Genomic DNA, 19,624 nt, shown 5'->3' with positions numbered 1-19,624 from the left:
AGGGACAGGAGAGGAGAGGGCGCCCCGGATTGATCCTTTAAATCATTATAATTTCTGAATTGAGAAAAATGAGGCTTGTGGGGCAGTGTCGCTTGACCCTCGCAATAAATCAGGCCCCAAACCCGAGAAAATGTACCCAAGGAGTGTACGAGGAAAAAGATTTCTACTTAGTCAAGGTTAGTGGGATATCGGGAAGGGATTCTTCACTTATACCCCTTCACTACACCCATTAGACTCCGGTTCCCTCCAAAGACAATTGAGTCAAGAACCACGTACGTCAGTATTGTAGTTGTTTATTAGTTTCGCTATTCGCCACATCACCATCCCTTTTAAGAAAATATAATATACAGAGACGTGGACTTTTCTTTTTCCACCTGGACGGAATGTCATACATTCACACTTTCTCAACACATTCACTCATTTCACACACACCCCCAACAGGAGAGGGTTATATCAGTCTGAGACCAATCTGTGACATTCTCATATTAAAATTAACACGAGGGGAGGGAGATATATACTACTTTAAAATGCCCTTATACAATAATATATAACGTACAAAAATAACTCTGAATTTACAAAAAAAAAACAAAAACCTGACAGCAAGATAAATATCAGATAGTTACCTCTCTATGAAAACGCATTTTAAAAAGCCACCATTGCACTTTTCCTCTGTTTATGAAAAGATCAAGTAGTTCCGAGACTCCCTCCCGAAGGGGAGAGGGGAGAAGAATGCGGCCGACTCAGTTTGGGCCCCTTCGGTCAGTCCGAGTTCCCTAGATGTTCCGTTCTTCCCACGGCGCAAGTCCCGGGAATGTTTCTCCCAGTCCCGGGCTCTCTGAGTGATTCCTCAAGGTCCTCTGGGCCCGGCCTGGGTCCCCGCAGCTCGGATGCGGGTTAGGGTCCCAGTGAAGCAAAGGACGTCGGGACAAAAAGCGACCGCGGTCGGCTCCCACTTGGAGAATGCACATCGCTCTCCAAGGAGAGGGACGAGGAAGACTGCGGGAACTCCTCCAGTGGACTTAACGCCTCCTGCGCCCCAGTTCTCCATCCCGCAGGACAGGCCCCCTCCGCGCACGCACCGAGGCCGGCCGGCCGGCGCCCATTGGGTGCAGTGCTGTGGTTTTGCCGCCGCTACCGCCCCCTGCGTCCAGAGGAAGGCGGCCCCTGGAAGTGGCGCCGGGTGCAATCGGCTCACAACGCAGGCTGGCTCGCTAAGCGGCCAGAAGCGCGGCTGCGGCTATTGCTGCTGTAGCCGTCCTGAGGAAGAGGAAGAGGAGGAGAAGGAGGGAAAGGAGGAGAGTGTCCTGGCCCGAGAGCCCTCGGCAATTGAGCGCCGACGCCGGCGCCCGTAGCCCTGGGGGCTGATTTTGTTGGGGGGCGCCGAATCATCCTTATCTTTGTCCGTGAACTGGTAGATTTGATGCGCCAGGTTCTGCAGGGTGCACGTCCCAAAACGGCAGCCGATGCGCAGACTCTGGAAGTGCGGGAAGCTGTTCATGCTCTGGCGATAGCGCTTGACGCGGATGCGGGCTGCGTCCGGACTGCTGCGGGAAGACCGAGAAGAGTTAGATCACTCGAAGGGCTCCTAGAACCTGGCTACCAGCCTGCGCCGAGTTAGACTGGATCATAGCCCAACTAGAGGAGCCTGGGAGGAAAACGGGGACTCGAGATTGCTCCTTGGAAGCACCTTTTTTAGCCCAAGACCTTCCTCAACTCTGGACCTAAGTTGGGGGGAGGGAGAGCAGCTGCTTTGGAGAGGAAAGGGATTCCCCGGGAGGGACTCACAAAGTTACCTGGGCTGTGGACTGCGGGAAGCACCCTTCACGTCCTGGGTCCGAATAAACGTCTGTACAGGACCAGTCTTCACTTCGGCTAGGCCGGCGAGGGGATTGCTCGGCACCCGCAGTTCTCTCTTTCCCCGGCTCAGAGCCCATTTGTTCCATCTGGAAGGTAACCAACAGCGACGCCATTAGCACCCTGTGAGACGAATCTCAACACCCTCTCCCCTGGTGAGTGGTAGCATCCACACCGGGCTCTTTTCTCTCGTACCCGGAGCTAACGGAGGTTCCCTCCCCCGAGGAAGGTCTTTTAGCTCCCGAACCCAACTACTCGCCTAGAGAACATTGTCGGGACTTACTTCTTTCGGAACTCTGAAGCCAAATCCAGCCTTGCAGTGTCCGCCCCAAGGAAGGCGAAGGAGCCCAGGTAAATTAGGGCGACTGGCACCAGCTGCATTCTGGCGGCGATCCCGTCACCCTGGATGGAAGAGACAACCGAGAAAATCACGTCTGGCTCTATTTCTGGCTCCGGCCCTAGCCCCTTCCCTGACCCCGCAGCAACTCTAGTTCAGCCGCAGCTGGCCGAGTGCCGCAGACCAGTGGCCCCAGAAGTATCCTAACCAAGTCCCGTTCTTGTTTGCTCAATTTCTTATCGCGCCGGGACAGATAAAGGCGCCTACAGGCTTTGCATCAGTCAGCCTACTGAACTGACAGTCTGAGCAGGGAGGGGGGATGTTCCCTCACCCCGCCAAGCAGCACTCCCTGAGTTCTGAGCTTGGGACTCACTTGGAAACTTTTCTAGGAGCTTCCTCTGAAGGGATGGAAGAGGAAAACTTTCGCTTAGGAGGGATTTCGAGCTCAAGGTAGCCCCGGAGTTCATTCTCCTGGCATAGCTCACTTGGACTAGGCGAAGATTCAATCTCTTCTCTCCCGCCCCCTCCATCCTACCCCATCCTAACTTTATATTCTTTCTTTCTCTATCTCTCTCTCTCTCTCTCTCTCTCTCTCTCTCTCTCTCTCTCTCTCTCTCTCACACACACACACACACACACACACACACACTCACACAGGAAAAATCGGTGCAAGAACCTGACTTTTCAGATTATTGATTTCCAAGATAACCAAAGCCTATTGACCCCTACCCGACCTCCACTGCCGCCCTCGGTGTTCGGAGGTCCACCTTTACCTGCTACTGAAGGTAATCCAATGAGAGAGTCAAAGAGTCCCACCCCCGACGACAAAAATGCTATTTAAGAGTGGGAGGTAGGAGGCGAAGAGAAGGCGCTGGAGCAGCAGGAAGTCTTTAGGTCCCCAGTTAAACCTCTGAAGTGTCCTGCGCTTGCCTCCTACTTTTATAGGAACTCAGCGGGGGCGGGGCTTGCTGGGGGTTCCACTGCGGCCGCCGCGGGCGCTGCTGCTGCTGTTAGTGCTATCATTTCCCTCTCTTCCTCTAGCGCCCTGCTTCGAGGGCGCCCACACTCTTAGGTTTCCTGCCTCCGGGACCCCAGTGCAAGGCGAATGAGCTATCCTCTGGGTTAGGGTACAGCAGGGGGACATCCACTAGGTGGAATCACCATTGATGTCTGGGAGGACTGTGCGTGCCCACACTCTCCCCACAAATCATCTCCTTTTGGAGCCCTTGCCTATGTTGATATCCCGGCAAGATCCTATTCCCCAGCCAAGGAGACTGGACTAGCCCACAGGAGACGTGGGTTCAAGGTCACTGGGACTCTCCTTAGGTTTGCCTTTCCTCCAACCTGCAAGGCTCCTGCTTTAGGAAGTAGCCGTCTTAATGAAGCACCTGAACTCGACCTAAGGCGTGGTAATGAATGGAGGGGGATGGAAGTGAGGGAGTTTTATCAGACACCATCTAACAAATGTCTGAGACACTGGAATTCTGGAAAAGACTAGATGGGTTTGGCAAGGGGCGCGGAATCTGGAAAGTTTGGGCAGGATATTTTTTTAATTCTTTCTTTCTCTCTCCCTTTCTTCCTTCCTACCTTCCCTTCTTTCTTTCTCTCCCTTCCTTCCCTTCTTTCTCTTCCTCTCTTTCTTCTTTTCTTCCTTCCTCTCTTTCTTTTTTCTTCCTTCTTTCTTTTCTTCCTTTCTTTCTTCCTTTCCTTTTCTTTCTTTCCTTCCTTCTTTCTTTCTTCCTATCTTCCATCCATCCTTCCTTCCTTCCTTTCTATCTTCCTTCCTTCTTTCTTTCTTTCTTTCTCTTTTCTTTCTTTCTTTCTTCCTTCTTTCCTTCCTTCCTTTCTTTCTATCTTCCTTCCTTCCTTCTTTCTTTCTTTCGTTCTTTCTTTCTTTCTTTCCTACTTAGGGTACTTAGGGAGAGCTTGTTGACATCTCATGTTTTATTCCAGTTGTGTAAATCCAAGACTGAGAGAACAAACACACTGCCTTTGTAAGTGTTAAATTTCTGGTGTTATTCTTCTGAATTTTGAACTTTTAGGAATGAACTGGTTGGCCTCTGGCCAAGAAGCTCCTGACTATTGTTGGGACCCTAAAGTTTCCCTGAAGGTAAAAGCTAGAAAGGCAGCAAAGAGAATACCCCGTTGCCGGGGCGAGGACCTCTCCCTGGGGTCAGGGGCTGGGGTTGGATTTTTATGGGGACACGATGATAGTAGTCAGGGATTTGAGTAGTTTTGCAGACCACTGTAAGTCCTTATAAAACCTTTAAAGGCTGCCTCGTGATAATGAAAAACGGGCTTTAGTCAGTTCCAGGAGTTCCCTGTGACCTTAAACAAGTCATTCGCCTCTCTAAGTCCCCACTTTCAAGCTAGTCTAGAAAATGATGACGACATTAACACTGACATTCTCCTCTTGTCTATGAACTCCAAAGAACCATTTATATACCCTTATATTCCCGCTTCAGCCCTTGGTTTTACGTCTATCTCCTCTGCAGGTGTTTTAGCTTGAGCAGATGCCTTTCTGGTCCAGAGCTCTGGGAGCTTGGGCCACTCCCGACCCCTCGGGGGAGACAGACCAGCGGGATCGTGGCAGCCGCTTTTCGGACCTGCTTTCCTGTCCCTTGTTTCTAAGGAGTGAATGGAAAGGCCGGTCGATCCAGGTGTCGTCAGAGGAATCACCTTGGAATGAGTCACTTGTGCCCGGAGGAAGATTTGCGGTGACTGGGAAAACTGGGGCTGTCCCCCAAACCCTCCCACCCACCCCCGACTCCTGCCCCCGATCTAGGCGCTGCGGCAGCCTTAGGATTCCCGCCGCAGCTCTGGGAGGGTGGCTTTCCCCCGGCACCTGAGGCGAGAGCTCTCTGGGCTGTGGACTCATTAACTTGGACCCGGCTCAGGAACGCCTAGCTGTGCAAACTGTGCAGGTGGGGGCAGGGACAACACTCACTGTTCAAATATTTATTGACTGCCTACTAAGTGTTAGGCGGCTTCATCCCTTTAGCTTTTGTTCCGTCCCTCTGCTCACATTCCTCCTTTTAATTATCCTTTCACTTCCTTTATCTTTCTCGATGTCTCTGTCTCTGTCTTTCTCTGTGTCTCTATCCCTGTCTCGGTCTCTCTCGATCTTTGTCTCTGTCGCTCTTTCTCGATTTCGGTCTCGGTTTCTCTCACTGTCTCTGTGTCTCTGTCTCTGTATCCCTCTGTGTCTGTCTCTCTCTTTTTTCCCCTTCTCTTTCTAATTACACAACCCAGCCCTTAGCACAATAACTGGAACACAGAGCTTAAAATAAATGTTTATTGCTCTGAATTATAGAATGCTGGAGCAGGAAACGATCTTCGAAATCATCTAGCCTACCCTCCCCCCACCTATTTTCCGGAGGAGGAAACTGAAGCTCGAGGAGGTAAAGGTGCTGAGTGAGATTTCGAACCTAAGAATAGCGATTGACTCCAAATCTCTTTCATCTCCTATTTGTTTTTTCTGCTTCCATCTCTGTTTGTGTCCCTGGTGCAGAACAGGTTACTTTCGTTTGACCCCTTCCGTCGTTCTTGTTTTGTCGTCACGTTTGGGAAAGGAAACTTTGCCTCCCATAGTGAAGTCAAAGGACAACCTATTTGCCCCAGAAAGAAAGGTGACTTTAGTCTCATGTAAAAGGAGGTCTTTGCCTTGCTAGTGAGGAATTGGTAACGCGTACGGTTGAGCTATCAAAAGCCTCTCTCCCAATCCCCACCCTCCCATCAGCGGTCCACTGACGGCTAAGCCCGACACACCGGGGAGTGGGGCTTTCCTGGAGTTAGAGCGAGTACCATGGAGAAGGTTTGTGGTGAAAGTTAATGGGAGCGCTCTCGAGGTCAGAAGAGTGCCGGGACTAAAATGAGCTGGGCATCCTGACTATCTCCTCAGGTGCAAGTTTCCTCATCAATAAAATGGGAATAACAATGCTTAACCGGGTTGAGAGAAAGAGCTTTCTAATTAGACGAGTATAATGTTGTAAACTGTTTTTTTCCGTCCCCAGCCGCAGACAGGGGAAGGAGTAGGGAGTGAGGAGGGGAAGAGAGACCTTTTAGGATAAGTTATGCTTTTAAGTGAGAGTTTCCTCTCCCTTTCCCGCCAGGAGAGAATCAGACGCCGGTTGAGGTTCAGGATAGGGACTCCTTTCCCGTCCCCCTCCCCAGCAGGGGGTCGGTAGTCCGGGAATGCTAAACAGCAAAACTGAAACTTGGCACCCCTCTTATCAGTCCAGGTGCACTTGGCTGCTCCTGGGACGTTAGATCTGAAGCTCGGAAAACACTTCCCTCGCCTCGCCTGGCTCCCGTCCTGCCGCCGGCGCTCTAATTCAGATGCTTTCCTGCTCCAAAACGCGAACCGACTCAGCCAGGTTTGTTTGCGGGAGCTCCCGCTGCCTTCTGGAGTGAGCGCGTGTTTTCCAAAACGCCCTGGAATTTACCTTGGCAAAACAGGCGCACCATGTGGGATCTATTCCTCCCTGGACTGTCAACAAGTTTAACCTCTGCATATCCCTCAGTTCTAGGGAATCTATGATATACTTCCCCCTCCCCGCCTAGCATCCCATACGAAATAATACTTCATAAAATTCAGATTCCCTCTTTCCTCCATTCAGAGTTCTCTGGGTATGAATTCAGATTGAGCAGAAATTTTCTCTGACAAGTTTTCCAGGGCCTGGGCAGTGCAAAGAAGGAAGAAAGAGGTAAGAAGGAAGGAAAAATTGGAATCCAAAGGCTGTTTCACGTTTAAAGAGTAAGTCACTAGTTTATACAAATCAGCGCATCAAGAAAATGTAAGAAGAAAGCCCAAGTAGGCCTTCCCTCCCTCCATCGGTGGGGTGGGGTTAGAGAAACATTGCTATTTAGATTATAAATTCTATGACAGCAGACCCCTGAATTTTATGTAAATGTTATTGTTGTCAATAACATTTTTTATGTTTAGTGCTCACCAAAGGACTTCTTATTGGTAAGAATAATGCTTGTTGAATTGACTTATTCTAAGCAGCCAAGAAAAGAGTTATGGCGAGTAAAACCCCGAAATATGCAACAGTTCAGATAACAAATCATGGAGACAAGTTTCAACAAGTATGTGTATTTAACCTCCCCATCCCCCACCCCCCTTAGAAGGCGCTAAAATAAGTATTTGTCCTAGACCTGTTATTTCAAGTATTTCAGAAACACTAGGAATGGAAAGGCCCAACCTTAAGGGCAGATCAGAAACCCCTTGGGTCTGTAACCTTTAGAATTAGGGACCAGTGTATGTGGCCAACACTATTTGAATCTAGGTATATTTGAGGACAGGCTGTCTACCACCATACTAGGTTGCCATATCTATGCTTAAATCTAGCCATAAATATACTGATTTTATATATATATATACATATATATATACATATATATATAACTTATCTATATCTATCTATACCTCTTTCTATATGTATGTAGACACATTTATATACACACACACACATATACACATACCTGTGTAACTTTTACGAATGCTTTGAGTATTTAAACTATCCTAGCTACCCTTTTTTCCTCTGTCCTCAGATACACACACACACACACACACACAAATCTGGCCTGCACTTTTCCTTCTGCTGTTAAATGGAGTGTAGGTGAAGAGCAGAACAGCTGTTTGAAACAATGCTTACACTTTTCTAGTCTTCTCTGGATTAAAAAAATATATATTCTTGCTCATGTCCTTTAGCTGGTTTCCAATTAAATGTTGAGAACACACCCTGCAAAGAAAATTAGGCTGAATTTGAACACATTTGAATTATGTGTATGAGAAGGAGAGAATAGAGCCTTTGCTGCTTTAAAAAAGAAGCATTTGATATCTTGGCTTCCCTTTTAATTTGCCATATGACTTGGGCAGAGTTTATACTAACTTTTAGGAAGCTGTTTGAAGGATAGTATATTTAAAGTATTATTTAAAGCTCTGACAGGCATTTTCAAACTCAGAATATAGTCAAAAATTGGATAGTGGATAGAGACCCCGAAACCAAAACAAATAAACGCCTCTTTGCAATTTAAAGTTTTAGAGTAGCCTAGAGTACTGAGTTTAAGTAGTTTCCCTAAGGGCATGCTATAGAAACCTCTGAAGCTTGAGTGGAGTAGTTTTTCCTAGCTTGGATCTTCAAGACACAATAATGCACTAGCCAGAACCTCAAGGTAAAGAAAAACATTTCACTTTATACTTCCTGAGTTATACCCTCTTCCTCAAAACCTATTGAGAAGTTTATTTCTAAAGTCTGATTCACCCCATCAGTTTATCAGCATAGGGTGGTTCTCTAAAAGTCCTGCGTAACACAAACAGAATCTCAGTTCTCTTAATCCAGGCACAATTTGTTTTATTTGCTTCTGACATATAGGATTACAGAGACTTGTTCATAATTAAACTAGATAAAGAGCCACCCTGAAAAGTTAAAGGAGACATTGTGGTTTTTAAGGACAAGTACAAACTTGGTCATTCTTGACATAACAGGCAGTCAACATGAACATATGAAACTCCTCAGTCAAACAGGGTAAACAAAGTGCAGTTGGGGTTATAATAAATGACGGTGGTCGATATGGCCAAAATAGTTTATTGAAAGAAGGGAAAGCATAGGGGTGTGTATCTCCTTTTAGGGAGAACGACTTTCCTCCTTAGATAGTGATATCATACTGAGCAGAATGATTTGATCAGTGCCGCTTTTCATGCTGATGTCCTGAATGTTTTCTATATATACATATGTATATATAGGTCTATCTATCTATCTATCTAGTATGTATTTATGGACATGTATAGGTATACAGCAGCTAGGTAGCACAGTAGATAGAACTTCAGGCCTGGAATTTGGAAGACCTGAATTGGTATCTAGGCCTCAGACACCTACTGTGTCATCCTGCTCAAGTTACTTAATCTATTTGTCTCAGTTTCCTCATCTGTCAAATGGGGATAATAATAGCACCTACCTCTTAGATTTATTATGAGGATTAAATGAATACTTGTAAAGCTTTTAGCATCTACTTCCTAAGGTTGTTGTAAAGAGCAAATGAGGTAATAATTGTAAAGTATTTAGCACAATGCCTAACACAGAGTAAGCTCTAGATAAGTGTTGTTTTTATTATTATTATTATTATTACATAAATCTGATACAGGACTGCAGTGACTTTGCAAAGAGCAGATCTCAGCCAGTATCCTCTAACCAGTAAACCTCAGCTTACCAATTTGTTAAGCAGAAACAAACCACAGGAAGTACTTTGAATGATTTTTAGAGAACTAGCCACTTTACCCACAAAAGGCTGCAGCTCTGCAGCAGTCAGAAGTTGGCCAGCCTCCCTCTTTTCTTTATCTCTTTGCCATTTCCGTCCTGAGACAAGGAAGGAGATGCTTTGGGTCTCAGAGGCTGTGGCCTCTTTTATCCCTGGAGTTTCTTCCAGAGACTCTGGGGAAAACAAATCTGCATTTGTTCAGGCAGCTAGTGAAAGGTGGTGGTGTTTTTGTTGATCTCCCGGCGATTTTCTGGACTCTGGCCAACCGGACTAATCTGGCTGTGTAGTCAGGCTCTTATCAGTCCCAGCCTCCAGGCAGCTGTTGGCTGGGGAGCAAAGGGTGAAGCTACTTTATTTGTATATGAAATATTTGTATGGACTCAGAATGTGGCCTCATATTAGGTACATATGTGTATGTTATGTGTATATACCACATGTTAAAACTAGATTCTGCAAGTTGCCATATAGGACTTGTCAGAGGACCTTGACTGGGGGAAGGGGGTCTTAAAAGCCAGTTATTTTAAAATGTTACTCTTGAATTCATAAAGCACCAGGATTCGAAATATTCAGGTTAAATGAATTGTTCTTTAGCATCCTTTACAAAGCTATTAAATACTAGGAGAGAGTTAGGAAGACATCACAGAGATCATGTAGAGTAACTTATACAGTTAAAAAACACTCAGCAAGTTAAGTGGCTATGGAGTTTGTTTTTGTTTTTGTATTTTGCTTAGAGATCTCTATTCCAAGGGAACCTAAAGCTTTCATCCCATTTTTGGATAGCTTTAATTGTCGGGAAATTTTACACAAGTCTAAATCTGCATCTTTTACTTTTTACTCTTAGTTCAGAGAATATCACTTTCTTCAATATTTGTTATGTGAAAAACGAAGAAGACATGCTCTGTAAGCATCAAAAAACTGAAGCAGAAGCTGCGAGTGGAAGTTACAAGGCCGAGGTAGTGATGATGGTGGCAGAGTTCAATTCAGTTTATGGAATGAGGAAGAGAACGGTTGTGAGCCATAGAAGGAACAGTTCACCCCCGAGTCTGGATAAGCAAGCCTCCTTATGGTTATACAGAAGGACTCCTGCATTGAAGTGGAAATTTGGAGTAGATGATCTATCTTTTATGTCCCTTTCAAGTCTGAGACAAAGGCTTTTAAAAAAGGCTTTCACTGATTGGGGATAAATTAAAACAAGTTGTACCCCTGCACTCGATCAGCCCTAGTCTGACAATTGCATGGTTTGGTGTAAATATTCGAATAGTAGACCACACTGGTCGAACTCAAGTTGCTGGTTGGCGATAAAGAGGAAGGGCAAAGTCTTAGACTTCAGATTGTCCACGAGTTTTAAATCTGCAATCTGACGAAACCGTACGCGGGAGCTTCTGATGACCCCTCCCCTCTTTTTTCCAGGGATCCTGGGATCTGATGGAGGCGCCTAGAGCAGTAAAACGGCCCGACAGCAGAGGCCACATCCTGCGGACCGACGGTTCCATGGAGGGCAACCTGGGTGGGGGAAGGACTGAGGTGTCTGTCAGAAGTGGCCCGCGCTGGCTCCTCGGGGAGCAGGACGGATGCTGCTGGGGCCCTGACACGGCAGGGGCCTTTCCGGCTCCCCAGGCCCGGGCAGGGCAACCCCCTTCTCTGCTCGGGGTTTCTGAAAGCTTGACCGCGCTACATCAACAGGAAACGAGCAGCAAAAGCGGTGGCTGGGCGGCTTCCAAAACACTGACCGCGGAGTGTTCGTGAGACGCCCCCCAGCTCGCTCGGGTCCTGCTTGCTCTACAAGTGGGCGGCGGGGAGCAAAGGCCTGAGCAAGCCCTCGCCGCTTCCAGCCCGGGCGCGGGCGGGGGAGGGGCGCCCCGGCGGGGGAGGGGCGGGGCCACCGGGATGTCGGCCGCGTAGCTCCAGGGAAGCTCTGGGAAGCGGGGAGGGGGAGGAGCCGGGAGGAGGAGCGAGTCTCGCGCGGCGCGGCGCGGCGCCCGGCGCAGGCGCAGAGTGCACCTCGGTTGTCAAACATGGCTGAAGCGCCGCCGCTGCCGCCGCTGCTACTACCGCCGGTAGAGGGAAAATGCTGAGCGTTCCCGGGCCGGGCGGGCGGCGGCGGCGGCGAGGGCGGCGACGGGGACTGGGTCCCGCTTCCCGGGCGCGGGGGCGGCGGCGGCGATGGCGCGGCTGGCGGACTACTTCATCGTGGTGGGCTATGACCACGAGAAGACAGGTAAGGGCGTGGGGCCGGCGCGGGGCGGGCGGGCACCGCCCCCGGCCCCTCCCCGCCTCCTCCCCTCGGCCGCCGCCCCCGCCCCCGCCCCGGGCAGATCCCCGGGACACCGCGCCGGGCCCAACGGCCCTGCAGGGGCGCCGGGCCGCGCCGGGCCCCGCGGGCCGGGCCCCGACCTCTCCGGCCCCGCGTCTGACCCTTGCGCGAACGGCCCGGATGCGGGCCGGGGCGCGCTGCTGGCGGACCGGGCCCGGGCTGCGCTGACCCTCGGGGGGGGGGGGGGGGGGGAGCAGCTCCCAGCCTGCCCCGGCCTGGCGGGAGGGATGGAAAGGAGGATGGAAAACGGGGGCTAGGCCCGACCGGCTGCCGGCTCTGCGTGGGGACGGGAGTGGGGGGCTTCCCCTGCTTCTGACGGAGGCCCGGGAGCCTGGTGGGATGGGGGCGGGCCGCGAGGGAGCTTGTCCTCTCCTGGAAAAACCCCGTGGCCGAGTCCCGGGTGAGCGATGATGATATGTTGGAGAGCTGCCCTTTGCTCCCTGCAAGTTCTGCTGAGCCTCATCCTTCGCTCTCGGGGGCCTTGTGTAAACCACTGGTGGGAGCCCCAGGATGGCCATTGGTTTAAGGACGGGGCCCTGGAGGGGGGAGTACCTAGCCAGGCTAATGAGCTTCCTTGAGAAATGGCCCTGTCCAGTTCTTTCTGTCCGGGGGTGAGAGATTTCCAAAGTAAAACAATTGAATGTCACTTAAAAAGACTGCGTTAAGTTGGACACTTGAACTTTTAAATGTACGCTTCCCTTGTTCTCACAAGAAAAAAAACACTTTTTTCTTTGTAAAGAATACCTTCCTACACTTATAGCTGAGTGATTTTTAAATTACTTTTTTCATGTTTTCACAGTTTAGAAATTTTATAATAATTTTCTCATTTATTGTTGTGCTTTTATGTCCATCAGAACACAGCATAACAAGTGGAACATGGAAAACTCTTCTATTTTAGTATATAATAAATAAAGATCTTACTCCTCTATCCTCATTTTATAGATGAGGAAACCAAATTGAAAAGAGCTTGTTACTTGACTTTTGGTCACCACCTCACAGGTTAGAACAGATGTCTGTTTTAGGCTATTACTTTCCCCATTGAGCTGTTTGTCCCCCGGTGTAATTTCCTTGTTGGAACTTTCCCATTTCTTCTTACATGGTTGGATTTGGAGATTGAAAGAGTCCAAATCCTACCTTAGGTACCTGTGTGACCCATTTTTCTCTCACTCTGATCATTTGTAAAATGAGGATAATGGCACCTATCTCACGGGGCTGTTGGAAGGACCAACAGTATGTTAAGTACTTTGCAAACTTTAAATTTAGCATAGAAATGTTAGCTACTGTTAGCAACAATAATAACTTTTCATCACTCCTGGTTATCCTGATCTTTATAAGAATGTTCCAAAGAGAAAGGCTCACCTAATTTACAAATGGGAGAGGAGGAAGGGAATTTGCATTTATTAAGCAACTATTATGTGCCAGCCACTGTCAGCTTGATATAGAGTGTGAATATGGAAGTTCTGCAGTGATAGGATAACTCAAAAGTTTCATCAATTTCTTTTCTTTCTGTGTTTAGTTATTAGCCACATTGTATCATCTTTCAGCAATTTATTAATTGGGTGATAATGAATCTTGACAGTGAACAAAATACTTTTTTCCCCCTAGATTGGTCAACTAGTTGTCTCTATTTGACATTGTTTTTTCAATAATATTATTACATTTTAGTAATATGTTATTTTGGAGGTTTTAAAAAATGCACATTCTTGCAATGAAAATTAAGTCTCATTTGTTAAATTATTAAGAAATTATGAATCTTTTAATGAATAAAAGCTCCCCTTTCTCTTTCCCCAGACTTTGTTACTTAAATATTTAGAATTGCTAAACACAATTTAAAGACTTATATTAATGATTATATATCAAGAGACCCTGATGCAGAAAGATTCTCATGTCATTGATCAGATTTTTCTAGAATTGTAATCTACATTGTAAACCACAAATTCACTGTATCTTTTTTCTTCCATCTTATTTATTTTTAATATTAAAACTTGATACAACTTGGGTAAGATATGTGACCCTCTCTCTTTAAATGAAACTCAGGTTCTCCATTTCAAGGTTCAAAAGTTTTAAAATTTTCTTCTGAACCTTAGAGAATCATAGATAGTGATACTTTATGCAGGTTGACTATCTGTTGGGCTTTTTGTTTTTGTTTTTGTTTTTTTTGGTGGCAGATAAAAGCGTTCTTGAAAAACAGGGGAATCAGGATCTCTCCCAGATGGCAGATGTTGTTTTCTTGTTAAATAGTTTTATGAATTAGAATACACTTTTTTTGAATGACTTTATGTAATTTAAGGGTTACATATATTATTTATTTTGTTTTTCATGATTTCTTCAAATGTTAAAGCAACTATAATTTTTATTAAAGTTTTGTATTATGTTTTTGACATATTTTCAGTTTTGATTGCTTTAAAAGATTTGTCATTCTTTACCAAAGGATTCACTCAATATAAAGAAGTTGGTATCATATATGGAAAAAGCATCGAAATTGATATGTTTAAATGTAATGCTTCATTCTTGTTTTTTTGTTCTCAAAAATATTTTTCAAATATTTGAATGAAGGTTAAGATGTGAATTTATGGTATTTGCAATAATGAGCTACCTTTTGGGGAGGATATGCTTTCTGAATGATCGTTTATATAAATACGTTATATTTTCTTTTTCTTTTCTTTTTTTGGTTATCCATTCATTTTTACTGTAACAGTAATTTTCTCATAGTTACCCTGAATTTTATCCTAAGCAAATGGTGCCTGGCTTAGTTATTATTGGGTTATTACCTGTGAAAGAACATTCACAAGATTTTAGGTTTTAGAATTAAGTTTAAGTAAATGTTATTCCTTCCACTAACGTTCTGTTCTGGCTCATAGAGATCTTGGATTCAAAGACTCTTTGGAAAGTCCTCTCCAAATATCTTCAGTATTAATTTAATGGTTAGGTTCAGGATGGTTATCACGTGAGGTTGGTCCCAGTAGATGATGAAACTATCTACTAAATCATGAGGGAGTTTTCAGTCTTCATTGGTAGGGTATGTTGTGAAAATCACAGAAATATCAAGGTTTAAGAAGGTGAAATATTAATTGAAGAAGGATGAGTAACTATCATGTAAGTTTATAGTATGGCAACAGTATTCAGATTTTTTAAAAGATCTAGTTTGACATTGACAGCTGTGAAGTAATTTTAAATATAATGCTTATAATTGTTGTATATCACAATTTTCTATATATTTTTCAAATCTCCAATCAGTTGCTATTACCTTATGAAATCGGCATAATAATACCTCTCGGGGTTATTGTGAGACTCAAATGAGACAGTGGAATGAAATCTTTTGTAAACTATAAAGTGTTATTGTAAATTGTTGTTATTCTCAATAAAGTCTATACAGTAAAATTTGAGGTTCTAATCTATTTTTATCTCAAAGTACTTGGGACTTCTTTCATTATTAGTTCAATTGTAAAATACTGAAAAGTAATAATATGATTCATTTATGATATTATCACTTTTTATAGAACATAGGATAATTACATCTTTTTAAATATGAAAGCCAACTTGACAATGATGAGTAATTATCTACAAGGCCTGACAGATGTGACTCAGTCTAGTGGTATCTAGTTCAAATAGAAACAAGTTCCTGTGGGCAATTTACTGATTTATAATGCCACAAATAAATCTTATCTGTGTTGTGTTGTATTTATTTATTAGATATTTCCCAATTATATTTTAATCAAATTTCCAGAATGCCTGCCACTTGGCTACTAGTAACGTGTTTGGCCAGAGTTTAACATCTCTGACATAGACAAATGGAGGTGTCACTCATTGAAGTTGGGAATGCGCACCAGTTTAGTGATGATGGTGGGCAGGGACTGGGGTTGCCAGGAGAGCTCAATTCTATACCTGTTAATTTTGAGGTAAGTGGAATAATGTGGAAATTTACTTTAAGATGCTGAGCAAGGATTGGTGTTCGAGAGTTTTGAAACATGTCAACAATTAAAACATTAAGTACAAAGTACTGCTAGGCTCAGAGGGAAGTAAACTGTTTAGACATTCCTGCCATCATAGAATTTAGACTAGAGTATAAAAAATTATGGTTAGCTGGGATGTGTAGCATTAGAAGGATTTTGTTTTTAGATGAAAGAATCCTTACAAGATGTGGAAACAAAGATCCTGAGAAGTTAACTGTTTGCATGAGCTTGCACAAATAGTAAGTAGAAGAGCCATAATTCAGATCCTGGTCCTTTGATTCTGTTCTTTTTCAGTAATCCATATATAATCAAATGAAATGGACATTTATTCAGCTCCTCCTACACAACTATGTAAAGAGAAAATGGGGAGAAGAATGCTAATGATGAGGGATCAGAGAAGACTTCATGGAAGAGGTGACATTTGAGTTTAGTTTTAGTCTAAGTGGAAATTCAACAGGCAAAGAGGGGAAGGGAGACCATTTCAGAGACAATTTGAATAATGGTACCAAGAAAGGATAAAAAAAATACAGTTGTCTAGTTTGACTAAAGTAGAGAAAAAGCTTGGAGGAGAGATGTGAAATAAGGGTAGAAAGGTACCTAGATTATGGGATGTCCTCAAATGCCAGACAAAGCTTTCCACATGTTTAACTGTCCTCTTCTTTTACTCCACTCCCTGAGAAAACTTTCCTTGCTCTCTACTTGTGTTCTTATTCCCATATCCTCCTGTCCCCCCTGGGAGTTTACTCTCTGAAAATTTTTTCCCTTTCTCAGCTTCCTCCTTATTGCTTAACAATATGCCCAATAGCTCCCTCATCCTTAAAAATATTCACTGACTCTGCTATTCTCCTAAAATGTTGCATCTCTTCACCCAAAAACTCCTAGAAAGCATGATCTGAGGCAGATAGGTCAAACATGCTACTGGGGGGCACAGGGAGAGAGTCATGTTTGCCTTAGCCACTTTCTAGGGCTTTGTTGGCTCTCTGGTACAAAGCACAGAACAGATCTCAGTTCTTCTTATAGTTACTGTTCAGGAGAGTGGTGTGTATGGTTGGAATCAGATTAAACTGAAATTGGAAAATATTTAATACAAAAAACTAAAAAAAAAAAAAAAACCAACAGTAAAGCATAAATAACCATATACTTCAAACCCAGGTCAGTGTGAAGCCACAGGGATCCTTTTATACAAATCAGTGGTTCTCATTTCTATTTGAGTTTGACACCATTCATTGATGAACATTCACTGGCTCATTTCCTCTCCTTTCTCTCTGTGAACTCATTCTTATGGGACTCCTGACTCTACCACTATAGAAACTGTTTTTTTCCAAGGATCAGTAATTTCATAACTTACAAACCATAGGACCATAGATTTGGGTCAGAAAAACTTTAAATAATTTAGTATTTCTGTCTCCCCTCCTCCTGTTTCTTCCCTACTCCCGCCCTATTTTTTTTTTTTACAGATGAGGAAACTGAGGCAAAAAGAAGTTAGGTGACTTGTTTAGGATCATAGAAATAGTGTGCTAGGGGAAGATTTGAACTGAGGTCCTTTTATCCTAAACCCAACATTCTACTGCAGCATGACAATTCAGTGACCTTTTCAGTTTTCTTCCTCAAAATTTTGGTGTTTGAGGGAGGTAAACTGTTTAGACATTTCTGTCATCATAGAATTTAGACTAGAGTATTAAAAAATATATATATATATCAATAGCTGAGATGTATAGCATTAGAATGATTGAGTTCTTAGATGAAAGAATCCTTTACAAGATGTAGAAACAAAGATTCTGAGAAGTTAACTGCTTGCATGGGCTCTAAGTAGAAGAGCCATAATTCAGATGCTAGTCCTTTGATTATGTTTTGTTTCTGTTCTTTATATATATATATAATCCATATATAATCTAATGAAATGTACATTTATTTCATAACTTGATCACCCCAATATGTGCTCCTTTTTTGGCTTCTGTAATATTGCTTTCTTGGGTCCCTTCCTATCTGATTATTAGTTTCCTTTGATGGATTTTCTGTTTCTACTTACAAGTTTGGACTCCGCTTCAAAGCATATTTCTCTTCTAGCTTTTGCCACCTAATCTGTCCAAAAACCTTTTCTCAGAGTTCTCTTCATTGTCTCACATCCAATCCAAAGATATTCTGCCTTAGTCCTGAGTCAATTGCATGCTATAATCTCTCTAACTAGACGACCTGTTAACACTTTGAACTAAACACATATTCATTTACAACATCTTCCCTTCCTACCAACATCCCTATTTTTATGGAGGGTACCAGTTTTCCAGTTATCCATATTTAAAAAGTCTTAGTTAGCTGTGACTTTTCTCTCTTCCATCCAGTCATTTGTCACATCCTCTTGATTCTGACTCTTATTATCTCTTGCATTCATATCTTTTTCTATGCTTAAATGGACATTAGCCTACTTGTTATATCTCCTTTAGACTGTTACAGTAGCTTCCTAATTGTTCTCCCAGCTTCCCATCTCTCTCTGCTAACATCCTTTGGGAAAGGTTTTCCCAATTTCTTTAAATTCTAGTCCCTTACCTATGTTGATTATTTTCAGTTTTTCCTGTATGTATGTCACTTTTTTTTTGTACATAATCATTTGCATGTTGTCTCCCTTTTAGATTCTGAGTTCCTTTCTGGCAGGGACTGTTTTCATCTTTCTTTGTATTTTTGATGCTTTGTATTGTTCCTGTCCCAAAAATAAGCATTTAATTTTTAACTGCTTAATCTGTTCCAATCTATTCTTCACATTATCCCACATTATTTTTCTGTTGCACAGATTGGGGTCTCCTATTATCTCAAGGATAAATTTCAGATTAATTAAGGCCCTTCATAATGTGGTTGCAATGCATCCTCACTTTTTTCTCATTCCCTCTTGAGGCACACAACTTAACATCCTATCCTCTGTTGAATGTAAAATGACAACAGGCTGCCCTCTGTGCCTTTAATGTGCATCATTCCTTCCTCATTTCCACTTTAAGAATCTTCTCTTTCTTCAAGACATACTGCAAGCTTTACTTTTTATATGAAATATTTTTTAATTCACCCTGTCTGTCTAATCTCCTTGAGGTCTCCATATTAGAATGTAATTTCCTTGTAAAGAAATTCACTATATTTGTATGCCCAGCCCCAAGCACTAGACCTACTCAGTAGTTGCTTAATAAAAATTTTTTGATTGATTCCCTGATTGATCTTCAAGGAACATTTCAATTGTTTCCTCTTCCTTGAAGCTTTTCCTGACTGACTCTTCCAGTTTTTATTGTTTTCTATCTCTTTACATTGTCTTTGGTGATCTTTTCTTTGGCCTCTACTCTCTGCCTTTTATTACGTTGGTTTGTGTATAGATTGTATCTCTCAATAACATGAAATTTTTTGAGTCAGGAACTGTTTCCCTAATGCTTAGCACAGTGCTTTGTAAATAATAAGAGCTTAATAAATGTTTATTAACTTGAATTGGCAAACAAGACTCACTTTATTAGGCAAACAAGAATCACGGAAGATTTGTGAGCAGGGAAGAGATTTAACATATTTATGTATAAGGCCAACTTCTCTTCGAAGAACCATATCTATTGATCTTTTTGTTTTTTCATCAGTTATTTCTAGATATGAATTATTGTCCTCATAAATGCCCAGTGAACACTCATAAAAGAAAAACTGTGAGGTAAAACCACAGTGGCTGACAGGCTGACATACAACTTTCTCTACTCAGTAGCTCCCACTGCTTTACTGAAAGCATATTGGTGCATTTCACCATCTGTTCTCTGTGGCCAAGAATGGTCAGTATAATCACAAAGAGTTCGGTTTTAGTGTTTCTTTCACATCCAGTTTTGTGGTGGCTATGTATATTGTTATCTTGGTTCCGCTCACTTCACTTGCCTTAGTTCATTACAAATCTAAGGG

General features: G+C 43.7%; 2 protein-coding genes across 5 annotated transcripts in view; one reads left to right on the top strand and one right to left on the bottom strand.

Moving 5' to 3' along the window:
• Positions 1-277: 277 nt before the first annotated feature.
• On the bottom strand, positions 278-3,104 carry ADM (adrenomedullin). The gene is made up of 4 exons (XM_003773595.4): positions 2,965-3,104; positions 2,138-2,256; positions 1,794-1,943; positions 278-1,544 (listed from the first exon to the last, which is right to left on the bottom strand). Exons 2-4 carry the CDS (start codon positions 2,233-2,235, stop codon positions 1,238-1,240), a joined length of 555 nt encoding a protein of 184 aa, XP_003773643.1. The 5' UTR covers positions 2,236-2,256; positions 2,965-3,104; the 3' UTR covers positions 278-1,237.
• Positions 3,105-11,417: 8,313 nt separating this feature from the next.
• The window catches only part of SBF2 (SET binding factor 2), a 430,203-nt gene continuing 421,996 nt past the window's right edge, over positions 11,418-19,624 (top strand). For 3 of the 4 annotated variants that reach the window (XM_031941976.1, XM_031941975.1, XM_031941974.1), the window contains exon 1: positions 11,418-11,669. In XM_031941976.1, coding sequence (XP_031797836.1) covers positions 11,615-11,669 — 55 coding nt within the window. In that variant the 5' untranslated portion in view covers positions 11,418-11,614. The remainder of the gene's footprint in view (positions 11,670-19,624) is intronic. The other variant, XM_031941977.1, reaches the window with a different exon arrangement.

The sequence above is a fragment of the Sarcophilus harrisii genome, chromosome 6 (assembly GCF_902635505.1).
Source record: "Sarcophilus harrisii chromosome 6, mSarHar1.11, whole genome shotgun sequence".
Taxonomy (NCBI): domain Eukaryota; kingdom Metazoa; phylum Chordata; class Mammalia; order Dasyuromorphia; family Dasyuridae; genus Sarcophilus; species Sarcophilus harrisii.
This window is presented reverse-complemented; position numbering and strand designations above follow the sequence as displayed.

Bases quoted from the DNA above. Each gene is read 5' to 3' on its own strand.
- ADM (XM_003773595.4), bottom strand. From the start codon at position 2,235: ATGCAGCTGGTGCCAGTCGCCCTAATTTACCTGGGCTCCTTCGCCTTC. The intron at 1,944-2,137 runs GTAAGTCCCGAC...GTTACCTTCCAG, and splicing joins GCTTCAGAGTTCCGAAAGAA to ATGGAACAAATGGGCTCTGA. The intron at 1,545-1,793 runs GTAACTTTGTGA...GTCTTCCCGCAG, and splicing joins TCCCGCAGTCCACAGCCCAG to CAGTCCGGACGCAGCCCGCA.